The sequence below is a fragment of the Panthera pardus genome, unplaced genomic scaffold (assembly GCF_024362965.1).
Source record: "Panthera pardus isolate Hobbes unplaced genomic scaffold, ASM2436296v1 HiC_scaffold_22, whole genome shotgun sequence".
Classification (NCBI taxonomy): Eukaryota; Metazoa; Chordata; class Mammalia; order Carnivora; family Felidae; genus Panthera; species Panthera pardus.
Window position 1 is genome coordinate 79,522,455 of NW_026526788.1, and position 23,810 is coordinate 79,546,264.

Genomic DNA, 23,810 nt, shown 5'->3' on the forward strand with positions numbered 1-23,810 from the left:
ACAGGATTTGAGAAGGCCTCCATGCCAGCCCTCTGCCTCCTCACCAAGAGTTCATCTTAAACAGGATTCTAGAGCCAGGAAGGCTCTAACTGTGTAGACGAGAAACTGAGGCTCGGAGAGGGGACGGGAATCCCAGAGTTTTGCATCAGGAGCAGAGCAAGCCTGAGCTGCACGTACCACACTCCCCACCGCCCGCCGGCCTCCTGGTATAGCTTCCTTCCCAAAAGTCCGTACTGCCTCCCAGGAAAGTCCAAAACAACAGTTTTCACCCAAACGCCTTCCCATTTTATAGATGGGAAATCGACCTGCCCCACCCCTCCCCTGGCCTGCAGCGTCAGGGCAGTATGTTTGTTACGGTCTCTCCCAGTGCTTGGCTGCTCTGGGGCTGGGACTCAATGCCCTGGCAGAAGACCAAAGAGGAGTCTTTTGCTAAGCGGGAGGGTCAAGGTCGAATTGGAGGGTGGGTACTGCCAGGTTAGTTCATCTGAATTCCATCTCGAGAATACTTGCTGACGATAGAAACTGGAAATTGATTTATGCCTCCACCACCATGCTCTTCAACATCAATGTCATCACCAATAGCCGCCAATCATAGAGCACTCTCCTTGTGTTCACCTGATTTCTCACGGCATCGAGGACACTTAAAGCCGTTAAAATCTGGGGGCGCCTGGGTGGCTCAGTCGGTTAAGCACTGACTTCAGCTCGGGTCATGATCTCACGGTTCATGAGTTCCAGCCCCGCGTCCGGCTCTGTGGTGACAGCTCAGAGCCTGGAGCCTGCTTCGGATTCTGTCTCTCTCTGTCTCTCTCTGTCTCTCTCTCTCTCTCTCTCAGCCCCTCCCCCACTCATGCTCTGTCTCTCAAAAATAAATAAACGTTAAATTTTTTTTTTTTTTTTAAACCGTCAAAATCTGTAGGAGCATGTCTTGGGCTGCACAGACTTAAGGGTACAATTGAAACTTACATATTCAGGCCTCTGCTTGAACACATGAATAAAGAAGCTACCTCCCCACCCCCCCCCCCCACTAGGAAATGCTGACTTTGCACTTGAACCTTTATTTTAGTGAAATATTCAGGACCTATTTGTTGTTTTTCTACTATAGAATCAGGCACTGTGCTGAGAATTTTAGGAGGGCAGGCACAAATACACCTGATACAGTTCTGGTGTTCAAGTTCATAACACAAAAGCAGAGTTAAGAAATAGGTTGTGCTTCCAGGGATCAACATATTGGCAAGGTTCTGGCTTTCTTGACACACGTTTATAAACTGTACACACAGGAATATACAGAAAACTACGGCTTGAGTCGTTCGGCCTGTAGAAGGACGGACGTAAAACCTGAAATGACATTCAGCTAGGGGTTCGATGCTCACCGATTCTCACAGCACTGCAGTCAGTTACTCCCACGGGGGAGCAGATATCCCCCTGGCCGCTGTAACCCACAAGGCTCCCTGTGCACCATCACTGCCCAAGTGGGGAGACAGAGGCTGGAGGATGTTGAGTGAGCGGCCCGGGGCCACACAAATGACCGCAGCCTGGCCCAACCCAGAGCCCTGTTCTTTTCACTACACTGCAGCGCTGAGGGGAAGGAACCACAGGGAGCCCGACATCGGCCCTGCCCTCCACGAGTTTAGGAGTCGTACAGGGTGGACCATCCACTCAGAAAACCACGGTGAAACCCACAGGAGTGCACCAGTCTGCAAGGACCACACAGGGTGCAACCCCTAGGCCCAGATCCCCACCATTTAGGCCACTTCTCAAAGGACACAGAGAGGCATCAAAGGACAGACCCTGGGCTGAGTGTCGGTAGCTACTGGACAGGCTCAAAGGGAAGTGACCAGTGAGGCCCAAAAGGAGGCTCACGCGCCCAAGATAAGCCAAATTAGGGCTAAATGTGACACTCTCATCTAGGGTGCCCTGCCACAGTTATGAGACACGTCTAAGGGGTTGGGACCCTGTGCAGGGGACGTGGGAGGAACCGGCCAGAGGCCATTCCCACAAGGGGGCCTCAGAAGCTGGAGACGCGGGGGAGAGATTTTCCAGAAGCCCAGACCAGTTGGGACCAAACCAGGCCAGTCGCCAAATGTTCAATTCACGTCCCTCTCCGTATCCTCCTGGGCCCCGGTGCACGACAAGTCTCCATACATGGCCCGTTCACTAAATCTGACAAATTATCACCATGAATCAATCGCCTTTGTGCAAGTAGCATTTATGTTGTTCGAAATAAGTCTTCACTGCCCACTGTCCCTGGAGCAGCCACTATTCTTTTAAACCAGTTTCGATTTGACATTTGTTAGCAGTTGAAAGATCAGTAAACTAATAATAAAGGAAAATTATCTGTTATCTGCTTTGCAGAAAGAAGAGTTACCCTCAGAACCAAGTGAAGATTTGCGTGTCATGATGTTCTGCAAAGTGACACGAGTGACAGCGGAACGGGAGCCACAACTGAAACGCCCTCCAGGCGGGGCTGGTGACATAAACGACCAGGGAGGAAGACAGAGCATGAAAACAGGACCGTTTCAGAGAATGCTAATGATGTAATTCCAAACCTGAAAACAACAGGGCAGAAAAACCATATGGATATAGCAGGATTCCTATTTTGTCAAATATGTATGTTATCTGTGAAGATTAAGAGAAAATAAACCAAAATGTTCATAGTCGAATGAGAGATAGCTACATTCTCTATAAGGACAAATCTATTTCCAAAAGTGTGGGGGATGTGGCCACCAAGCCCACTGGTGCGGGCCCGGGGTCACGGCCAGGGCCTATGATCCCAGCCTCCTCTGGGTTTGGTCCTTCGGTCTTTTAGGGAGTTCTCTTACGATAACACTGGCCACCAACTTCTCTTTGGAGACAGGGCCCGGAGGCATCAGGTGGGTCAGGAATGCGACCAACTGAGGAAGGACCCAGGGAGCCGAGCCACAGAGCAGCGGGGGCCCCAACATGGAGCCACAGTAGCCCTGCTTAAGGAACCCAAGGCTCAACACAGACTGCCTCTGTTCGAGGCCTTGGGAAACCCGTGAAATTAAAAAGAATTGATCCCATTCTCAGAGGAAACTACTTTCTATTCCATTTTAATTTCACTGCACTGGAACTTTCCCATCTCCAGGGAAGTCATGAGAAGTAAGGGGACTTGGGAGTCAATTAAGCAGAACATTCGGTCCCTCTCATCTGACAGCACCATTCCTCCCCCATGGCCACCTCGTGATCTTGGTGCATCCTGACAGGATGCACAGGCCTCCCCATTCCAGGCTCACCTCCTCACTGCCTCCAGAGAACTTCTCGGGGCCCATGCCTAGCATGGTCTGACCCCAGGCAGTTGCCCATGGCCTTGCAGAAAGAAGGCGAACGTTTTAGCCTGGCATCCCGACCCCATCTCCCCAGTTCACCCTGCTCTAGACACCCTGAACTTCCTGTGACATCAGACAAGAAGCAGGCAGAGTCGAAACCATCTTCAAGGACCCCTGAAAGAGCCCGTAAAGCACCCTCCCCCCGGTTTGTGGACACAGCCCAGAGAGTAGTTCTTACGTACCAGCTACCCTTAATAAAGCGGGAGTTTAGTGAAGCAGCCTCAGGAATGGGCACAGGGAACTTCTGTGAGAGGAGGTAGGTGCCCCAACTGCGTTCAGGGTCCCTCTCGAATCCCCGGCGGGGACCGGGTCGGATGGCTAGCGCTGGCGTGCTCCTGTTTGCCTGGGGGAACCACTCCGCTCCGTTTCAAGAGTAACCCTCTGTGACCCTAACGGTAAGATTTCCTCGTTGAAATGATTAAGACTCGGTTCTTAACTGGGTCCACCGGTCAAACGTGAGCACGATGTGTCTGCAATGAATCTACGGTCCCCCCCCCCCCCCCCCCCCGCCAAACATCAGCTCTTTCACGCCCTTGCGCCTTTGCAAAGGCCTGGACTCTTCTCCTCCTGCCTTCATCCTTCCAGCAAGGGGCTCTTTCTAGTCCAGAAGAGCCAACTCCACATCACCTTCTCTGTAGATATGCCTTCTCCGTATTAGCCACTAGGCGCCCACAGCTCTGTCTGACTTTCGATCTTCCGGCCCAGACGTTGACTGAACCCTAATTATCTGTTTACGTGCCTGCTTCCACTGAGCCACAGGCTGTCAAGCACAGACCCAGCATGGCCGCCCAGGGCCCGGCACGGAGCCCGGCACACCGCAGACCTCAGCCGGTGGCGGCGGGTGCAGGAAGGAACGGACAGTGTGCCGGAAAGCGGCAGAGCCGGCTGTGGGGGTTCGCTTGGCCTCAGTGGTCTTTTATCCTTGGTCAGGGAGGTACAGGCTGGGCTCCGCGTTCAACTTCCCACTTTACCGAGGCCGCGGACAGCTGCATGGGAAGCGGCCAGGAGTCTGGTTAGCGCTACGATGTCTGGGATTCTCTGGAAACACCACGCACTGCCCAACGTGGAGCACTGCTTCTGTGCCTCAACAGCAGCCAGGGGGCCACCTGGTCTGTCTGAGGGACAGATAGTATTTAAAAAATTTTTTTTTTCATATTTATTTATTTTTGAGACAGAGAGAGACAGAGCATGAACAGGGGAGGGTTAGAGAGAGAGGGAGACACAGAATCTGAAACAGGCTCCAGGCTCTGAGCCGTCAGCACAGAGCCCGACGCGGGGCTCGAACCCACGGACCGTGAGATCATGACCTGAGCCGAAGTCGGACGCTTAACCGACTGAGCCACCCAGGCGCCCCGCGACAGATAGTATTTTAATGGTTACTATTTTTATCGCTTGAAGAAGTATAACATAAGAAAAGTAAAGACAATGGAGGCTATGTTTAGCCTTTGTGTTTTCCCCCTTCACTCAAGGAACATAAAGCGATTTGCTGGGTCAGGTCATCAGACAAAAGAAACAGGAATAGAAACCACTTTTTAATGGCAAACCGCCCTGAGCTTCTGGCCCTGACGTCACACTGTACAAAAAGGACCTCAGGAGGGCTCTGAGGAGAGGACACCGGATGCCCCCGCCCCTCCATTCAATATGACTCTGCACAAACAACTGTAACTCTTTCAAAAGTGACCAGGGCCACGGACCTGGGGAGTCCACTGAGCAGGGGTCACTTGGGAGGGTGGGAAGGGTACGGACACGAGTTTTGAGTCTCAGCTCTGCAGAGTTACTTAATCTCTCAGGGCCTCAGTTTCCTCATGTGTAAAATGAGAGTGACAGACAGTGATGCCCTCGCAGAGCTATTTTCAGAACCAAACAGTTGCTTGGAACAAGGCCCGCGAGGGCACTGCGGGCTCTGCTCCTACCGCTGAGGCTCAGCTCTCTGGCAACTGGGCACCAAGCACTGTTGGGAGTGCCAGAGTGGCAACCTGTAGGCTCTACGGCAGGATTTCCTCCGTGTGGCTTGGGACCCCCTGCAGGAGCATCCCTTGGGGTGTTACAATGCAATTCCTAGGCCCAGTCCCTTTCTCAGGAAACAATCTCTAGAGGGGAGGAGTCTGCATTTAAGCAAGCTCCTCTACGTCCGGCTTCGGCTCAGGTCATGATCTCACGGTTGGTGGGTTCGAGCCCCGCGTCGGGCTCTGTGCTGACAGCTCAGAGCCTGGAGCCGCTTCGGATTCTGTGTCTCCCTCTCTCTCGGCCCATCCCCTGCTCGCTCTGTCTGTCTCTGTCTCTCTCTCTCAAAAATAAGTAAACATTAAAAAAAAAATTTTAAATAAGTTCCTCAGGTTATTTTGTGGCAAAATTGCTGAGAACTGCTCCTACAGGCTACTCGGGGACCTGGGTTCTCAAACACCTTTGTCAGAGTGGCAGCCACACCCAGGAAGCTTCTAGAGGGTTGACCAGTCCGGCCTCTACAAATCTGAATTCAGAACACCATTAAAAGTTGGTGTTCTGCTGTTTGTTTTCAGACAGGAAGTCGAACTACAGACAAGGAAAACTTTTACCCTTCAAGTACTTAGAGGGCCCTTTCCCGCCGGAGGGGGTGGGGGCCCCAAGTTGCACAGCAGGTCCTGGATGGAGATGGAGAGCCGCTGGAAGAGGCCTGGGAAACCAGGGGAAGAGTCTGAGGCCTCTCACCTTCTCCCTGGGACACGCTGACGCCGGGCCTCTGGTGGATGTGGGCACAGCACAAAGGCACCAGCCACATACGCTCTATGCAGTCCTCATTACGTCAACCTTCAGCAGCATCTAAAGCTCCTCTGTGCCCTGGTGAGCCATCTTCACAAGTTGGGGATGACTCACAGGGGAGTGTGTGTGTGTGTAAGGTAAACGCACACCAGGCTCTACCTCGAGACGGGAGGACAAACCACACAAACTTACACAAAAGCATACAAACCATCCGGTTCTCTCACTGCGACCTCCACAGGGTCTTTCAGAGCCGAGGCTTGATGTCCGAGCCTGAAGTTTCTGGAAGACTACCACCACCTCAGCCGATGCTCACACACATGGGAACAAAACCCCAGGTCCCCCAGCCCCACTCACAAGGCCCCAGTCCAACCACGCCCAGACTAAGGAGGGCAGAGGGCTGCTGGGTACGCAGATCTAGAGCTCAAAGAAAGAAAACACTCGGAGGAACACAAATAGCATTTGACCTCAAATGTTCTTGTTTCCATTTCTACCCTTGAACTTGAAGGAAAATTCCAAGGGCCCAGATTCTTAGGGGCCTATGGCCTTCTTGGGTTCAAGAGATAGAGGAGATTTACGGCCCCGGGTATCTGTGTGCTGTGTTTTATAGGCTGCCTTATGGTGACATAACCACAGCAGAATGTGGTTTCTAGAAAAGGTTAAGCACCTGAAGCAGAGACCCAAGATATAAGATTCTTGTAGCCTCCCAGGCCTGGGTAACAGGCCTCCAGCCAGATCAAGACTGGCTGACTCATTCTTGGATTTCACACCTATCTGCTTGTGCTGACGATGTGCTGTCTCCCCAGCCCTGTGGGTTGGGTTGTGCTAACTTAGCCTCGGGGCTGCAAGGACTCTACCCTTGATTTCGGGGTAGAAGTTCTCACCAACCCTTTCAATGGGAAACTGGAGAGGTGTCCTTCTGAAGACAGCGTTACTAAGTCCGTCCCACAAAAAGAACACAGGGGGAAGACATGCCCCAATGAGACGTGCACGGTCCCACAATGGGGTCGCTGATTTTCAAACGAACTTCTAGAGCCCCCTGCCAACTGGAGTGCCTCTTTCTCCGTGTCATCAGGATGGAGACAGATTTAATTCAAGGCTGTGTCAGGAAGAAAACGTTCTTGGGCTTTGCCTGACTGGGCCCCATCCTCTGGATGTGCCCTCTTGAGTGCGATGAATCATAAAATGTCAGCTGTATCTTGGGTTCAGGCACACTGACACAGGACACCAAGCTCCTCGGCCAAGGCATGAGGACAGGGATTAGGACAGCTGGAGAGAACACTCCAGCAGCTCCATCAAGGGAAGCAAGAAGGCTGGCCTGAGGGGCTCTAGGAGAAGCGAGGCAGCTGGTACCCTTCAGAGTGGCGACCAGGGCCCTGCCCTCCCCAGCTGGGTAGGACGGCCCATGGCGGCCACCGCAGCTTCTGGGAAGCCTCTGCTCTTACAAAAAGAGGCTTGGTGGGATCCCCAAACAAGACAGTGCAGAGGGGTAAAAACCATACCAGACTGAGCACCCGTCTGTATGGGGCAGGGAGCACTGAGGCCCTGTGATGGCCCATTCAGCTCTGACCCAGACCTCCAGCCCCACCCCTGGCTTCCAGGGGCATTCAGAAATATGCACGGAGCCAGGATTCCCAATGGCAACAAAAACTGTGAAGGGACAGAAAGGTCACTTTTAACCATCATCTCCTTTAGATCCCCATCCTGGTTGTGGGTACATAAACAGCATGGCACACGGGCACCTGCTTGCGATTCATCTCTAAATTGATGCGCCCGGCAAAGCTGAGAGCCATTACACAGGGGAGAACTATTCAGAGAACTCAACAAACTGCATATTGATTGTTAACTAACATCCCCCTGGGACCTTTGCTGAGGCGGAGAGAGCGCGTAAGCATACATCCCAAGCACACAGCTCAACCATGAGGCACCGTGGCATTCCCAGGCTTGCGGGTGGAGAAAGGGAGCTTCAGAAGAGCATCACGCCTCAACCACGGACGCACAGCGAGCCAAGGCAGGGTCTGCAATCCCCAGGCCGTGCTCTTGCAGTTGGGCCAGGCTGCCCCAAACTTGACCACCTTCCTACCTGGCAATGCACCGTGGTGGGTGGTGCCCAGTGAGCCTGGCAGTTGTCTTCCCCTGTCCTCTGGCACCACTGTGGGCCCCCTCCCCGCCCCAAGGCAGGCCAGCCTGGGCGAGAAGGCAGCCGGGGAGGCTCCCTTCTCACTGGTCACCGTGAACAGCTGTCATGTGCCAACCACACTTTGCACCCACTTCCGGTCTGTACTTTATTCCAGAAACACCGTCTGAAACCAATAAATGGTGCGAGGAACCATTCAGAGCACTCTGCACGGACAAACCTGAAGCTATTTGAGGGAGTGAAAACTCACCCGTGTACCGATGATAAATAAAAACCAATAACAAAGAGAAAGCAAACTTCAGAAAAATCATACATCTGCATAGTCATATATGGATGTGCTTTTAAAAATGAACACGAAGCTCTCTCTAGCCGATTTTGGTTGATCGTCTGTTTCTTATGGGAGGCTCTGGTCCAATGATCGGATTCCAAATGGCTACCTCTGAGAGAGACAGAAGCAGCGGCAGAGACCAGAAACGGGCCTGAGCCACTCAGGTGCCATTACCGCTGTCCATTTCGTCTCAGTCCTCTGCCGGTTCTAGGAAATCTAAAAATGCCCCACCTCCGAGTGCCGGCTTTTGCACCCGAGGTGCAATCCCACTCCACTTCCAGCAACGAACAGTGGTGGAGTTAAAAGACCAAAAGCTATCAAATCTCAACGTGGAATCTTCCAGTCCCACGCGGCTCAGCACAGCCAACTGGTTTACCCTGTAGAAATTAACACGGAGAGTGCCCCCGGGAACAACCCTTTCATGTACAGAGTAGACTTTAACAGCCGAGTAATTAAACACAGAAAGTAAGGGCTTATAATTAAAATGCTGACAAACCTGAACCAGAGTGGCACAAGTAAGGGCTGCTATCATATTTTTACAATTCCCTTTTATACATAATGCATGATCCTTCTGCTCAAGCTTCTCTATGTTCTCTGCCTGTGAAATAATTTACATTAATAAATAATTTATTACCATAACTCCTAAAGTAATTATGGGTTTCCTTGCGATTTTTTTTTTTTTTTAAGCATACGAATTGTTTTGTTCTCTGTTGGTTGACTTGTATTTACACGACTTTTCCTAGTGGCCTTTTTGCAATAATTGGTATTGCGTTCGCTTTCTCACATATTATTTGATTTCCAGGCCTCTCCTCGCCTGAGCGGTGAGGAAAAGGGAATATGTAGTGTCCATTGTCCCTGCAATACAGGATTCAGTTAATGGGTGCAATTAGCCAAGGGTGGTGAATGGAGGCTGCTCTCATCCCACTTGCCCTGTTTCACCAAAAGATTAAACTGATACACGTGTGCCCCTGGGTCAGCGTGAAGAAGCATCTCCCACGGCGAACAACAGAGGACCTGGGGGGGAGCCGTGTTGGAAGGATTCGCGTAGAGCCCCCGCCTCTCCAAGCACACGGCGATCCTCTCAGGGGCGGCCGAGCCCCTTTCTCCACCCGCTGGAAGTCATGGCCGGCAGCAAGGGCTGGCCCGCCTGCCAGGCCAGCTGACCAGCAGGCAGCCCACACCCACGAAGCTGCCACCTGACCAAGGTTTCCTGTGTTGAGAACACAATAACCGGGCACGTACACAGCTCTTCCCCACAGAAGCCGCTCGCAGAGGAAATTCCAGTTCAGCAAAGAAAGTGTCCTCGGGACGGTACGGGAGGTGAGAAGGGAAGCCATGAGGCAAAACACAGTCTCTGCTAGGAGGAGCCCTTCCGGGACCAGGCGGGGCTCACAACCTAGTAAGGAGCACGGGGCCCTGGTGCAGAGCAGGCCAGGCGGTGGCCTGGCTCCACTCTGCCCTGCTCTTCTCTCTCCCCCGCTTTGGACAAGCACAAAACCACTTCTTTGTACCAAGTTCCCAAACTTGGTGTGGGGGGGTGGGGGTGGGGGGGAGAGAAAGCTGGGGAGGCGCCCATAAGCCAGCTCACAACAACATAAAGTACTTAAAAAAAGAACACATACTGTTGCGAGCACTTGATCATATTAGTGAGGCATTTTATCTAAGTGGGTGCAGAGGAGGCCGAACAACTTGAAAGGGTGGTTTTTTAAGAGGAAGCAAAAAGGCCACTGCACTCCCCACCCTAATGCCCTGGCCTGGGTTTTCTTAAGAATGCTTAGGAAACTCAAACTCGCACTGGCTTCCAGCTAGGACCCTTGCATGGGGGCTCAGGAGGAGGGAAATGCCCTGAGTCACAGGGCCAAGCTGTCCCCAGCAATCACAGGAGAAGTCCACCGATCAGGGCCAGACAGGGGGTTCGGTGATTAAAGTAACAGGACATTTTGTCTTGGCTGAGTATTGTCCAGCCCTGGAAAGGCTCAAAACCCTCTTGAGAAGTCCGGCTGGACCCAGAGTGCTATTAAAAAGCAGGCAGGCCTAAAGTGAAATCTCACTCCCTGGGATGCTCCCCCGCAACCAAGTTCACGTCGCAGGGTGAGGCCACACCTCGATTCGCCGGTTAAAGCGGGCAGGAGCGGTCACCTGAGCTAGCACCCGCACACAGGCATGGGTGGCCTCAGACTGCTGACACTCCACCTGCACGAGTGCCCGGAAATGGGATGAGGGCGGGAGGGACTGAGCCGGCACCTCCTGTGTGCTGCTGTCCCTTTAAATCTCACCAAGAACTAAATCTGCAAGATGAGGGGACCGAGGCTCAGGAAGATGGGCTGAATTCCCTGTTCCTCCAGACTCCACTAGACAGAAGCCCCCTTCCCCTGCCCAGGGCAGGGGCAGACTTACTCTATCTCTGTGCCAAGTGCCTGACACTTAGTAGGTACTCAATAAACATCTAACGGAACACGTCCCTGAAATGTACCGTGAATGCACACTTCAGATGGGTCAGGGTCTCCCCAAATCGAGGAGGGGTGGTCAACAGAAAGACGGGCACGTGGGAGAGAGAGCAGCCGAGGAGAAGGCCAGGAGGACTCTGGAGACCCCGGCGCCTGGCTGCTCCTCTGCTGCCTGGCAGTGCCCTGGAACCAGCCTAGGTCAGGTACGAGTGGCCTCGAAATAAAGACCCACGTCTCCACCGCCCCGTGTACTAGCCTGGCCCAGTTGACAGCTGAAATCCAGGCGGGGCTGAGGGGCTGAGCGCCCAGGTGCCTCTCTCTCCTTCCTGGCAGGACAAAGGCAGGCAGTTCAACCACAGCACAACTGAGTCCAGCCCATGAAGCAGGCGGTGAGGCAAGCTTCCGAGCCATGTGGCTAAGTGACTGAGGGTTTGTTGAAAGCCGTTAACCACCAACGAGGTGCTCAATCAAGCCCCATGTGGGGGACAGGTTTCAGAAGTGTGTCACATGGGTAAACCGAGGCCAGGTGATCTCCCTGTTTCTATTTCCTCCGGGTGGCAGCATGAAGAGGGCCACCTGGGCTCTCCCACAGGGCTGTGGCTTATGACTGAAGGAAAAAAAAAAACAAAAAACCAATCTCCCTTCTCCCCCAGCCTGGGTCCAGCTCTGCCAAGGGAGCTTGGTCACCTCACTAGGCCTTGGTTTCCCCAGGTGTGAACTGAGCATCCCCACCCGCCCCACACCGAAGCTGCTGCAGAATCCCGGAGACCCTGCAAAGTCAGGAGCCTGGAGCTCACTGTTAACTGTCCACCCTCGTCACCCCACCTACGGGGACGGAGCCTAAAGAAGAAAAAGAAAAAACCCTGTGCACAGAGTCAAAGGCTGAAGGCCTGAAGTGGTCACCTATCTCGGAGGCTTGGTTTCTGCCTCAATGCAAACCTCACAGAAACTCATGTGGCAAGGTGTCCCCACAGGGGGCAGGAGACACGGTGAAAGGAGGGATCGTGCTCGGTCATTGGGAGCACAGAAAAAAAATCAATATAATCAATGCAGTCATCCCCTCTGCCCCCTTGTAAAAAAAACAGTAATTCACACTCCCATGGGCACAGGGGACTGAGACAACCTTTCTGGAAAGCAAGTCAACAATATGAAGCAAGACCCTTAAAAACGTTCCTGCCTTCTGGCCTCTCTATTCCACTCCTGGGAACTCCTAAGGAATAATCCTGAAGGCAGACAAAAAGACAAAGACTTCGACGCTTAGTCACTGTTAATCACAACGGCAAATAAAACAACCATGCCGCCCAACAGCCAAGAAATAGTCACAACGTTAAATACATATTGATACACAATTCAGTACTACAGACTCCTTAAACCAGCGTGGAACCGATAAATTTAATGCGATGCGGGAATGACGGTAACTACGACTCAGTGAAACAAAGAAAAGCAAAACTTCTTCGTATCTAATTTTATATAATCCGGTGTTCATCGTGGCTACGTAAAAAAACTCACAGGACATAAAAAGACACCAAAATATTAATAGGAGTTATCACTGGGTTTTGGGGGGCTAGGAGAGATTTTTATCTTATACTCTACACTGGGGTACGTTTTCCGAATTAAAAAAAAAGAACGTGGTTACCTTAAAAACCAGACAGAAACACTCAACGTTACGGTTGGAGACGACATTTGCAAAGCACACACCAGCGCCCGTCCACTCACTCGGCCCCGCAGCCCGGGCGCCACTCCGGCACCACTGGGGTCAGAACGGGGTGGCAGAGTCCCCACTCTGCTCTCTGCGCCCGTGTCCGTGTCCGGAAAGGGCTTCCAACGTCTCACCTGGAGGACTCAGGCCCTGGCGGAAGGACTAGAGAAGCACTCTTCACGGCCACCTTGGTTACTCACCCATAATTCCACAAGAGAAAAGTGTCGGTCCTTGACTCATCTTCTTTGGCGTGTGCTGAAAACAACCAGAAAAGCTATTCACTCTTCGCGTCATAAGAAGCACGTTTGCACATGACCCTGCACTGATCCCTTGCTAAAGTCACAGTTAAAGGGGTAACTGCCTCTTGCCAACGTCAGATTAGGGGACGGAGACAAAAGTGTTACGAGAGGCAACATCGGCCTGTAATCACACCCGGACTCCGCGTCCAAAGTCTCCAGTGAGCTACGGAGGCCGTCAAGTTAATGGCTTCAAAAACACACAAGAAAGCCCCATGGCTTCTGACGCTCGGGGACTGGGCCGTGTGAGTGACACAGACGAGGTGTGATACACACGGTTCCCCAAGCCGGGCTGCAGAGAGGCCTCCCCACAGCCCAGGCTGGGAGAAGAGGGGGCCTCTCGATGACAGGAAGAGCCCCCAGTGAGGAGCACAGGCCCATCTGTCACCCTCGGCTCCTTCCCTCCACCCCCCCTCCCCGCCCCGAGACACCAGAACAGCTCTTCCTCCTCTACACAGAAGCATCAGGTAAACCTCAGGAGGGTGGCCCTTCGCCGTGCGAGCTGCTTTGCCGCAACAAAGAGGCCCCCCCCGGGCACCCTCTCTGAACTGAAACAGAAACTCGAAGGTGTTATTTGGTCATAGCAAAGAGCTATGCCTTTCAGACTCCTTGGCACGGTATTCCGACGGCTTCCCTTTCCACTGGGAGCATCGTGCGTCTCCCCTCACACCGCACACCCACCCTCAACAAAATGCCACGGCCGCTGGGAGAGAAACGGGCCACTGGGGCCTCCACGAGAACCCCAAGACGGGACACTGCTCCGCGGCTACACGGTAACCTGAGCACGGAACGTTCCGGGCTCCCCTGCGCCGGCTGCGGCGGGGGTCAGGCGGCCTATTCTGACCTCTGGTGAGGAGGAGACCGTGCCCACCGGGGCCCCAGAAAGAAGGCCCCGCCTCAAGCATTCCTACGACTCCTTCCCTCCTCCTTCCGCCCGTCACCCACTCGTAAGTACTGGAAATTATTCACACGCAGGCTGCACGAGGGGACTGACCACGTGATGGGGAAAGAAGCTCTCGGCCCCAGAGGAGTCGGCCCGTCCAAGAGAACTCCATCTTCTGGGAGGAGCCCCAAGCAACAGGGACACGCAGGCTTCCAGGCTGAGAAGAGGGCGGGAACCCAGGCCCTGGTGCCTTAAGGGCCACAAGGCTGAGAGGGAGCTGACTAGGAAAGACCTGGCCCCACCCAGATAAAGGGGCGCCAAGTGCCTGTCCCCAGGTCCCCAGTTCAGAGCCCTCTGCGCTCAGTCAGCTACGTGTTCATCCATTCAGGTCACTAAGGGGCCATCCCGGCCAGCCTGGGACACAGAGGTGAAGGACGCCCGCCCTGGTCCTCAGGAAGCTCACGTTTCGTGGAGGACAGAGTCACACAGACGAAACATCGCACGACAGGGAGCGTGGGAGCGGAGGGGAGAGGACCCAGGCCAAGGGTGCGGGGGCGCGCGAGGTCGGGGCCGGCGTCCTGTGGGAAACACCGGAGCCGGTGCTCAAGGACCAGAAGGCTGCAAGAAGCAGAGGGGGCGGGGCAGGGCTTCTCCGGTGCCCACTCCTCGGTTGAGAACAAGAATCCGATTTTCAGGACGGGCTGCCCTCCTGGATCCCACAGTGACTTTAACCATCCAGTCTACGGCCAACCAGGAAACAGCTGGAAAAAGTCAGATGGCCGTGTCTGCCTGTCTTCCAAATGACTTGGCTCCCACAGCAGGACGCGCGCTGAAAACCCACACCGAAGTCACCAAAGGGGAGTGGGTGACAAAGACCCAAGAGCCCGGCCTCTGGGCAGTGCCGCCCCCGACACCCAAGGGTGCAGCCCATGGCCACCAGGCAGGCTCCGCTCCCGGGGGGAGGGTTCACAGAGGGAAGTCGGGCTTGGCTGTGCCAGGGGCCTCGCCTGCCGAGGGAGAAAACTCCAACGCTACAGGGGCACCCTGGCACAAAGCAAACACCTGCTGGGGAACCACAGCCCCCGCCCCGTGGCCGGGTTGGGGAGGCAGGTGGCAAAGCGAGCCGGGCGGGCGGCGCACAGAAAACCAAAGTGGGATGGGGCCGGGGAAAGCAGAAGAGAGCAAGGACCCTCGAGCAGCCCGCCTGCTGCATTGCCACACAGATGCCACCGAGGACGGCTTGGGGTTTCCAGACGACAGGAAGCGAGCCAGTGAGCCAGCCCGCTGACCTGTCAGCGGAGCACGGCTCACGGGGCTTTTCCTTCCACTCGGCCGGCGTGGCCAGCCCACAGACGCAGAGGGAAACCGCTGCGCCAGCACACGGGGGCTCCCGGGCCCTCGCTCACCCGTTCATTCGCTCAGCAAGGATTCATCCCCGTTGGCTACGGCCACTCATTGGCCAGGCCGGGGAGCACACACGTGGAACGGGACCGCGGAACTGCCACCGCTGCCCTCCGCTGTTAGACCGAACCAGCCTCCTAACCCGTCCCCAGCCTGTGCCGTGGGCCCATCGTCCGTTCTCCACCCAGAACCCACGGAGGCCAGCCGATGCTGCTCCTCTGCTTACAAACCTCCAATGACCTCTCACGGCAACCGGAATGAAACCCGCCACCCCTCTCCCTGCAGCCGCCAGGCCCACACGAGCCAAGCCCGTGGGACACTGGCCCTCCCAATGCCACCTCGAGTCTTGCCACGACAGGCTCCCCGCCTCACTCCCGCCGCACGGCCTCCTCGGCCACCCTCCCTGACCGCCCCAGGCAAAGGGCACCCTCCCCACCCGTGCTGTTCTCCACAAGGCCTTGCAGGCAGTACGAACACTCGGCAAAGGCTCCTCGCGGGGCACGGGGCACAGGTGGGCAGCGATCATTCGCACCCAGATCTCACACCACTTGAAGGAACATCGCCACGTCCCCTGTTCTCAGCGAGCCCCACTCCTGCTTGCTCACTGAGTGCGTGAAAATGCACGACCTGATAATGCAGCACCCCCTTCTTCTGCTTCCTGCACCCCACTTTTGCACTGGGACCCCTCCCTCCACACAGCAGTGTCTTGGTGGGACTGTGTCCCCGTCTCCCCTGACACGGGATGGGCACAGGACGCGGGTGCGGCCCTCTCTGCTCTGCGGCCCGGCTCCTGGACTGAGCAAGCGCTGGGAGTCGGCAGGGAGGCCCTGAGCCTGCCATGAGCACCTGCTTCCAAAAGCCTCCGAGCCGCCCTGTCCCTGCCCTCTCTGGGACCTCATTCACCGCTCTCCCGACAGCTTCCCGGGACGTCAGGCCCAGGCATACCCTGACCAGGCTCAGGTTTCCCTGAGCCCGACACCAAGCTCCCATCTGGGCTCCAGGTGGCCAGAGCCGATTTATCCCAAGTACACCTGGTACATGATGAAATTCCTGCTGGTATATGCCACTCTGCAGCCAGCCTTCCCACTCCGTCAAACCCTCTGCACCACTGCAGGAAGGATGGGCCAGCCAGTCACCATGTGGTGAGGCCCGCCAGGCCCTGGGGACTCCTAGCCTCAAGGTTCATACGACACTCAGTGTGCATACTGAAGCCAAGGCCTTGGCTGGTGTTTGCAGAAAATACTCTATTTCTCCGTGACGCCTCTACTCCTAAGCCTACCCCAGGGCAGGGCCTGGTCTCTGTGATACTCCTTGGGTCACAAGACAAGGTTTTGGCACCAGATCCTCCGTAGAGAAGGCAAAAGCTGGAAATCAAACTGGGGCTTCAGGGGCCCATCTGAATAAAAAGACAATTCAGGTCTTTACTTAATGAGGAACTTGCTCAGACAGAAAATGGCAGAGCTCATCTCTGGCCATAATCCTGCTTCCTCAGAACGTTCTTCTGCAGGGTAGTGACTAAAGCAATCACATCACTCCTTCCCCATGACAGTGTGATGGGGAACCACAACGTGACACAGTCGGGCTCACACCCACACACTTGAGCAAGACAAGCAGGGCACCCCAGCCTGCTGAAAGGAACACAGTGAGACCACGGCTGTGGGAAGAAGACAGAGCCACGCCTGACAAGGATAAAGGAAGCCAAAGAGGGACGAGTGCCCCTGTGTGGACGCTCCCAAAAATGCCAACACAGACGGAGTGGTGACCCTGCCCCCCCACCCAGGCGTCAGGGTTGGCCAAGGCGTGGGTAGCGGCTAAGGGTAGGTGGGAGAAAGGCACCGGACTGCCGTGGACCGCGCGTGCACCCCTGGGTTCTAACCCAGGCCAGCCTGAGGCCTGCCAGCGATCCCGGCTGGGGCTGCTGCGCCCCATGCCAACTCAGGGTGGCTGTGGGTATGAAGGCTCTCCGTGCCCAGGCAGCTGCGTGCAAGGCCTGGACGGCCGGGCTCTTCCCAAGAGGCAAATCACAGCCTCGGCATCCTGATCCGACAAGAACAAAGTCAAGTACTTGCTCCCCAGACCAGTGTCGGCTGTTGAGGGAAACATCTCGAGGCTGGGGAAACGGAGGCAGCCACTCTCCACCCTCTACCCTGGGACAGTCTCCAGACTCGAGAGAGAGGGCTGGCCGGGGGGGTGGAGGCAGGCCGGGCCAGGGAAGATGGTCACTCGGGCCCGGGAGAACGGGCCATGGCCTGAGTGTGGGCGTGCAGGGAGGGGCCGGAGAACGCCGCTCCCGAGGTCAACCGTCCGGGCTGCCTTCCAGCAGCAGTAGCTAATGTTAGAACACGAGGAGGAAGAGCCCACTCTGCAGAGGAAAGCGACCAGCAGAGTGGGGGAAAGGGGAACCGAGCACAGTCCTCACTGCTGTGCAGTGTGCAAGCCGGACCGGGGCCGGGGCCGGGCGGGGCCCTCAGCCCTCTCTCCCCAGGGCCAGGCAGCTGAGCACTCCTCGGCCCTTTTTTCTGGTTTCCTACATCTCTCTCGGGAACAAGGCCAGTCACTTGTCCCCCGCATTTCGTTTTTAGAAAAAGAACAAGAGACCTCAGAGGGCAGGGAGGGAGGGTCTACAGGCCAACTTGCCCCGTGTCCCCAAGGTCGCTGGGTGGCCCCCGGGTGACTTTGACCCACCGTTTCAGACTTTCTCTCTCTCACTGCTGTGTGTCCGGGGCCTGCTCCCCTAATTCCAAAGTGGTCTGTGACTCATGTTTTGTTTTTTAATCCAAAGCCCCCCCCACCCCCGCCCCTGCTTTCTGTTATCTTCCTAGCCTGCTTAGAAAACAAAGGAGAAACACTTTTCCATGTTCCGGTTGTTATCTTGATGGTCTTTACAGGAGGCTGGTGTTGCCAGTTTAGGAAGCCGAAGCAAAGCCCCCGTCTGCTTCCTCCCAGCACCGCCGGCCGGGGGAGAGAGCACACTCTACCATCCCCGTACTCTCGCTTCCGTCTCACGGACGTCAACACCAGGCCGAGACGATGCGGGGTCTCCCTTCGGCTGCCGGCTGCGCAGGCCTGGACTTCAAGTCTGCTTCCCTCAACCTTCCTTTGCTTTCCTGAGAAGATGGGTCTCCCTTCCCAGGCTAGGGCTGGGCGGCCACGCTCTTGCTGGCAGGCACTCAGGCCCTGCCTCCTCGAAGAGCAGCTCAGCTGACCTGGGGCCCACGTGCCCCGGGACCAGCTCCACAGCCAGCCCCGGCCAGGCCGGCCCTGAGATGGGACCAAGTTCGGCAGCAGCTGCTGAGGCCAGCAGCACAGCTGGAAGCGGGCAGGGACCCTCCCTGGGGACCTCCAGATGGCCCTCACCCCGGAGGTCGTTCCTTTTTGGTCAGAGCTACTCCAGATGTGTTCTTTAGATTTCAGCAGGAAAACACCCCACCCCCACCCCCCGCCAGCAGAAAGCCAGAGCAGCTCGTACCCGCACCTCGGCTGTGAACCTGAGCAGCAGCCAGAGAGGAACCAGAGCAAACCCGAGCTGAGCAGCAGCTGGGGTGCAGGAACCCACATTCACTCACTCTACAAATGTCCCTGAGCACCGCCCAGGCCCTGGTCTCAGGCACTGGGTACTCAGCAACGAGCAAAAGAAACAAAATTCCTTGCCTTCATGAAGCTCACATTTCAGTGAAGTCTTTCAACAAACGAGATCAAAATGTGGGATAGGCACTCTGAGGGAAGACAGACAGGGAGAGGGGCAGCAAGCATGGGAGAGGGGGTGAAGGTGGCAGAGTTCAATGTTAGGTTAAGTGAGCAAAAAAGAAAGGGAGGGAGGGAAGGAGCCCTGCTAAGCGGGAGTGTTCTGGGCCACACAGGAAGTGCAAAGGCCCTGAGGCAGGCTCCTGCTTGACGCGTTGAGCGAGGAGGCCAGTGTGGCTCGAGCGGAGTAGAAGGAGCAGAGGGAGAGCAGACAAAAAGCAGCATGGTCACGGAAAGCCAGAGGACATGGGCCCCGTGCCTCCCGGCCAGGTCTTTGGCATTTGCCCAACCTGAGGTGGGAAGCCCGTGGAAGGCTGGAGCGGGGGAGGGATGCATCTGCCTTATAGTCCCTGTGGCTGCTGGGTGCGTAACAGGCTAACGAGCCAGAAGCAAATCTGTTACAACAAACTTCCAGACGAGAGAGGCCGACAGGTGGGACCAGAGTGGCAGGAGTGGGGATGGCGAGAGAGAATCTAGTCAGAGACATTCAATGCAAAGTGGAAAGGAAGCCGTGATGGGCGGAGAGACCCGGCCCACCTTCGCTTGCGGAATGCTTCCAGTCCAGTGCCCGGCACACCCACGGCGGGCCGTAAAGGCCTCGGGTCTCGGCAGCCTTCCCACACTCCTTCAAGGGCTGGAGACCCGGCCTGTCCTGTCCGCTCTTGGCCTGGCTGTCGGTGCGAGCCTGGGGAGGGAGCCCACGAGGGTGCCAGGGTGGGCTCACACGAGGGGCTGTGAAGGGCACCGGGGTGGGTGCCTGCTGACCACAGAAGCGCCAGAGTGCTGGGGATGTAGCTATCTGCAAAACTCCTCCCCGAGTGTATTCAAGCCGGAGCGGGACCTCTTCTCGGCCCCTCTGCGGGGAAGCGGCCCCGCTCACTTCTGAGGAGCTGGGGCTGGAAGGGGGTTAGGAGGCTACTCTGTTCTCAGTCGGAGAAGGCCGGGCCGTCTGCCTCTCTGGCCCAGCCCATGAGGCCGCTTGGTCGGAGGACAACTTGGGCAGACGGCGGCGGAGAGCGGCTGTCACCACAGCCCACCATCTTGGCCGCCAGACCGCGCCTTCTTTCCCCCTCCTCTCCCACCCCTGACATTCCCCAGGCGGCCGCCACCTCCCTTCCGGAAACCCCCTCCCCTCCGCGGGTGGAGACCAGAAGGAGCTGCAGGGACGGCAGAACCACGCTTGGTCCTATTTAGCAGGGCGCTGGCCGGACCTCGCCAGCTACTTCCTGAAAGTACTTGGCCAGGCTCTGGGTGACTGTGCCCACTGCCCTGGCCTGCAGCATCTCCCAGAGTTCTGCTCCCGGGCACTCTGGATTCGGTCTGCTAAGCCTGCATGTTCGGTCCACAGCCCCAGCTGGACACCAGGCCTCAAGAAAGGTCATCTGAGATATGAGGCCCCCTGAGTCCTTACCAGCTCAGGGTTGAAGGTCCTGCATGCTATGGAGTCAGCTCCCTGGTTGTCGAGGCTTTTACTCAGGATCATCACCATGGTAAGGACCTCAGGCACTGGGCTCCATCCCAGGGTGGGCACGAGCCATCTTCGGTTGGGCAGACTTGGGCAGAGGGTGACCTCCTGGGCACCTCCCAGGTGACTGGCATCAGCAGTAACAGCTCCCCATCGGCCGCTTGCCCTCGGGCTGGGGCTCTTCCAGGAAATGGCCAAGTGCAGTCAACTCCCTGGAAAGACAACAGAAAGGCAAAGGGATTCAGGTCTTGGGAAGACCGGGGCCCTGAGAGAGCTGCCCACGCCCCCGCCAACCCCATGCCGGGACCCTGCTTGGAATGGAACTGCCTCCCTGCCGAAGGAGAGGCATTCTGGCCACAAAGTCCAGAATCACCTTCTCAGAGTCCCCACCCCCCCACCTCATGCCAGCCTTGAGGCGTCCCTAAAGCCAACGCACTGGTGGGTCCAGCAACGTGTCTCAGGTTAGCCACATGGCACCTTTAAGACCTATCTCAGGGTCTGGGTCGGTCACTATCTGCTGTCCCCAGACTCTGCTCAAGTCACGCGACACCTTCCACCCAGCTGGCTTTACAGACAGCTTCGCTATATGCCCAAGGCTGAGGGTCAGATACAGACCAGCCCCACAGTCAAAACTGAAGGGGTCAGCCCTCAGGCAGCCTCAGTCAGCAAGGAAGCTACTACCCTCCTCCCGGTTATGAACAGAAGCTAATGGAAGAACCTGGAGGGTTTGTTTATTTGGAGAACTTACTTTACTTACTTACTTATTTATTTTGAGAGAGAGAGAGAGAGAGAGAGAGAGAGAGAGAGGCAGAGAGAGAGGAAGAGAGAGAGAATCCCAAGCAGGCTGCAAGCAGTCATGGCAGACCCCAACGCGGGGCTCTGACTCACGAACCGTGAGATCATGACCTGAGCCAACATCAAAGAGTCGGACGCTTAACTGGCTAAGCCGCTCAGGCACCCTGGCCACGGAAAGGCACATATCTAGGGGCACCTGGGTGGCTCAGTCTGTTAAGCGTCCGACTCTTTGATTTTGGCCCAGGTCATGATCTCATGGTTCGTGAGTTGGAGCCCCGTGTGGGGCTCTGCACTAATAGGACAGAGCCTGCTTGAGATTTTCTCTCTCTCTCTCTCTCTCTCTCTCTCTCTCTCTCTGCCCCCCCCCCCCACTCATGCCCTTTCTCTGTCTCTCAAAATAAATAAACTTAAAAAAAAATTTTAAAGGCGCACCATTTCTCATCCCTAGAAGGACATCTCAACAACGACACGTTTGCAATACTGGGGACCTTTGTAGCCTGAGACCTCTCAGGCCGCCATGCCACACGGCCCACCAGCACCTCCTCCCACGTCACCCCTCAAACAAATGCTGAAAGAGCACAGCCCTTGGCTCAGGTTTGAAAACGCGCTCCTTACAAACCAGTTTCTCTGATCCTATTTCCGCCCTTCTGTGGTTACACCGTCAAAGGAAGTCACATCAGATGCAAGGAACCCGATGACCACCGTCACAAAGTAAAAAAAAATCATGCCGATAATAGTAGAAAAGGCCAGCTCCTAATCTGTAATTAAAAACAAACTGCTCGGTGCAGGAAAATGTTCTAGAATCTGTTGCTCTGTGTAAAAATTAATTGCACCCTGGTATTTACTTGCTATCCAGATTGTAAATCATATTTTCCTGTTTACTTCGATTAGACTTTACAGTGGGTGTTATTGAAATTGCTCAATTACGGGCCAGCTGGCAAGCACAGGAAAATTACCTTCTACTGTTCTTCGAAAACAAGGTTCATCCAAAGTGCAAAAGCAAGGAAGGGAGGGGGGGAAATCAATACATTTTCAAAGGACTGGCTGTTCAGGAAGAGGCCTGGTGGAGGGTAGGCTCCCAGGTCGCACCGGGTGACCCGATGCGCACTTCAACGCCACATCGGCCTAGAAGCAACACATTCTGACCAAGAGTGAGCTGCTCAAGGAAAGAATTTCAGACCACTCCTCCAAGCTCCGGCCAGAAAGCTGAGCCAGAAATGCCCGCCAGCCCCCTGGATGCTTGGCTGGGGAGCGGGGCTGGGAGGCGGGGTGCTACGGACTCTCCCTTCAAAGGGACCCTTTGTGCCGCCTCAACGGCGGAGTCGAGGCCCGCCGGCGGCCATCTTCTTTCTGGGTACGACCTCATGCAGTTCTGGGGCGGCCAGCCATTGGCCCAAGGCCCAGAGGTAACCTGCCCTGGCACCACCCCACCCCCGCCTCTCATTTCCGTCTTCCCTAAAAGGCAGGCGGGCTCGGAAGGTACCAGCTCACGTCCTCCTCGGTCAAGGACACCTGGGGCGGAACCCCAGCTCTTAAAACGCACCGTCTGAGTGACCTTTACCAAGTTCAGTCTCTTTCTCTCTCCATAAACTACGGACGACAGCGCCTGCCTCAGAAGACTCCTGTACCATGTGACAACAGAGCTGAAACCCTTTGCTCAGTGAGAAGTCCTAGCTCAGGTGCTCCTGTGAGGAAGTGCTTGATGAACGGCAGCTACCGTCACAACTGTCGTCGGGGAGGCTGCGGGTCCTGATCCTTTCTCGGCAACGGCCGCCCGAGCAGCGATCTGTCCTCTCGGACTTTTTTAAAGAGAAAGTCCGTTAAATTGTTTTAAGGCCAAATTCGATCAGGATGCCACTGGTCATATGATGGCCCATCTCTCTGGTGAAACAGTAGGTGGTCATTAAGAATGATGCTGTGGGACTCCATTGCCATGGAAACACATTAGGCCACCAGGATGCCGCCGATAGGCACCAAACACGAAGCCCGACCGAGGCAGCGGTGCGGGCGTCCCTGCTCTTGCAGCTCTGCCCCCGCTGGAGCCCCGACGAGAGGCGGGACTCACGGCGGCAGCACGAGGGGCGAATACCAGAGCCCCACATGCTTCTGGAAACGGATGGTCGGCAAACACGGCAGGCGCCCAGTGGAGAAGGGAAGTCGAGCGCGATGCCCGTCCTCGAGGGTCACGGAGAGTTCCGCGAGCGCCGGCACTAATCTAACTAAGGCAGGCAGGGGTAGGGGGCACCGGAGCGCAGTGGTAAACAGCCCCCCACCCTGCACGTGTGCCGACAACATACAGCATGACCCGCAAGAGCCCAGGAGTGGGGACAGCCAAGAAGCCACCACCCGGGGACTGTTCACACACATCGCGGCAGAGCCACGTGAAGGAACGCCGTGCCGCTTTAGCCACGGATGGAACGAGGCAACTCTGATGGTACAGATGTGAAACCCTCCCCAAGACACCCTGTGAAATGAACGGAGAGAGGAGAACGGCGCAGTCCCAAAAGCACGGCCGCCTTATGGAAGGGCCCG

At 55.9% G+C, this 23,810-nt stretch overlaps 2 protein-coding genes across 2 annotated transcripts in view; both read right to left on the minus strand.

The window, feature by feature from the left end:
- Nucleotides 1–20,539, minus strand: part of FAM53B (family with sequence similarity 53 member B) — a 76,001-nt gene extending 55,462 nt beyond the window's left edge. The window contains 2 exon segments of the mRNA XM_019424670.2: nucleotides 12,895–12,949; nucleotides 20,430–20,539. Of these exon segments, the coding sequence (XP_019280215.2) occupies nucleotides 12,895–12,949; nucleotides 20,430–20,507 (133 nt within the window). The 5' untranslated portion in view covers nucleotides 20,508–20,539.
- Nucleotides 20,540–20,590: 51 nt separating this feature from the next.
- The window catches only part of EEF1AKMT2 (EEF1A lysine methyltransferase 2), a 70,562-nt gene continuing 67,342 nt past the window's right edge, over nucleotides 20,591–23,810 (minus strand). The window contains exon 6 of the mRNA XM_053910014.1: nucleotides 20,591–20,695. Within this exon, the coding sequence (XP_053765989.1) occupies nucleotides 20,688–20,695 (8 nt within the window). The 3' untranslated portion in view covers nucleotides 20,591–20,687. The remainder of the gene's footprint in view (nucleotides 20,696–23,810) is intronic.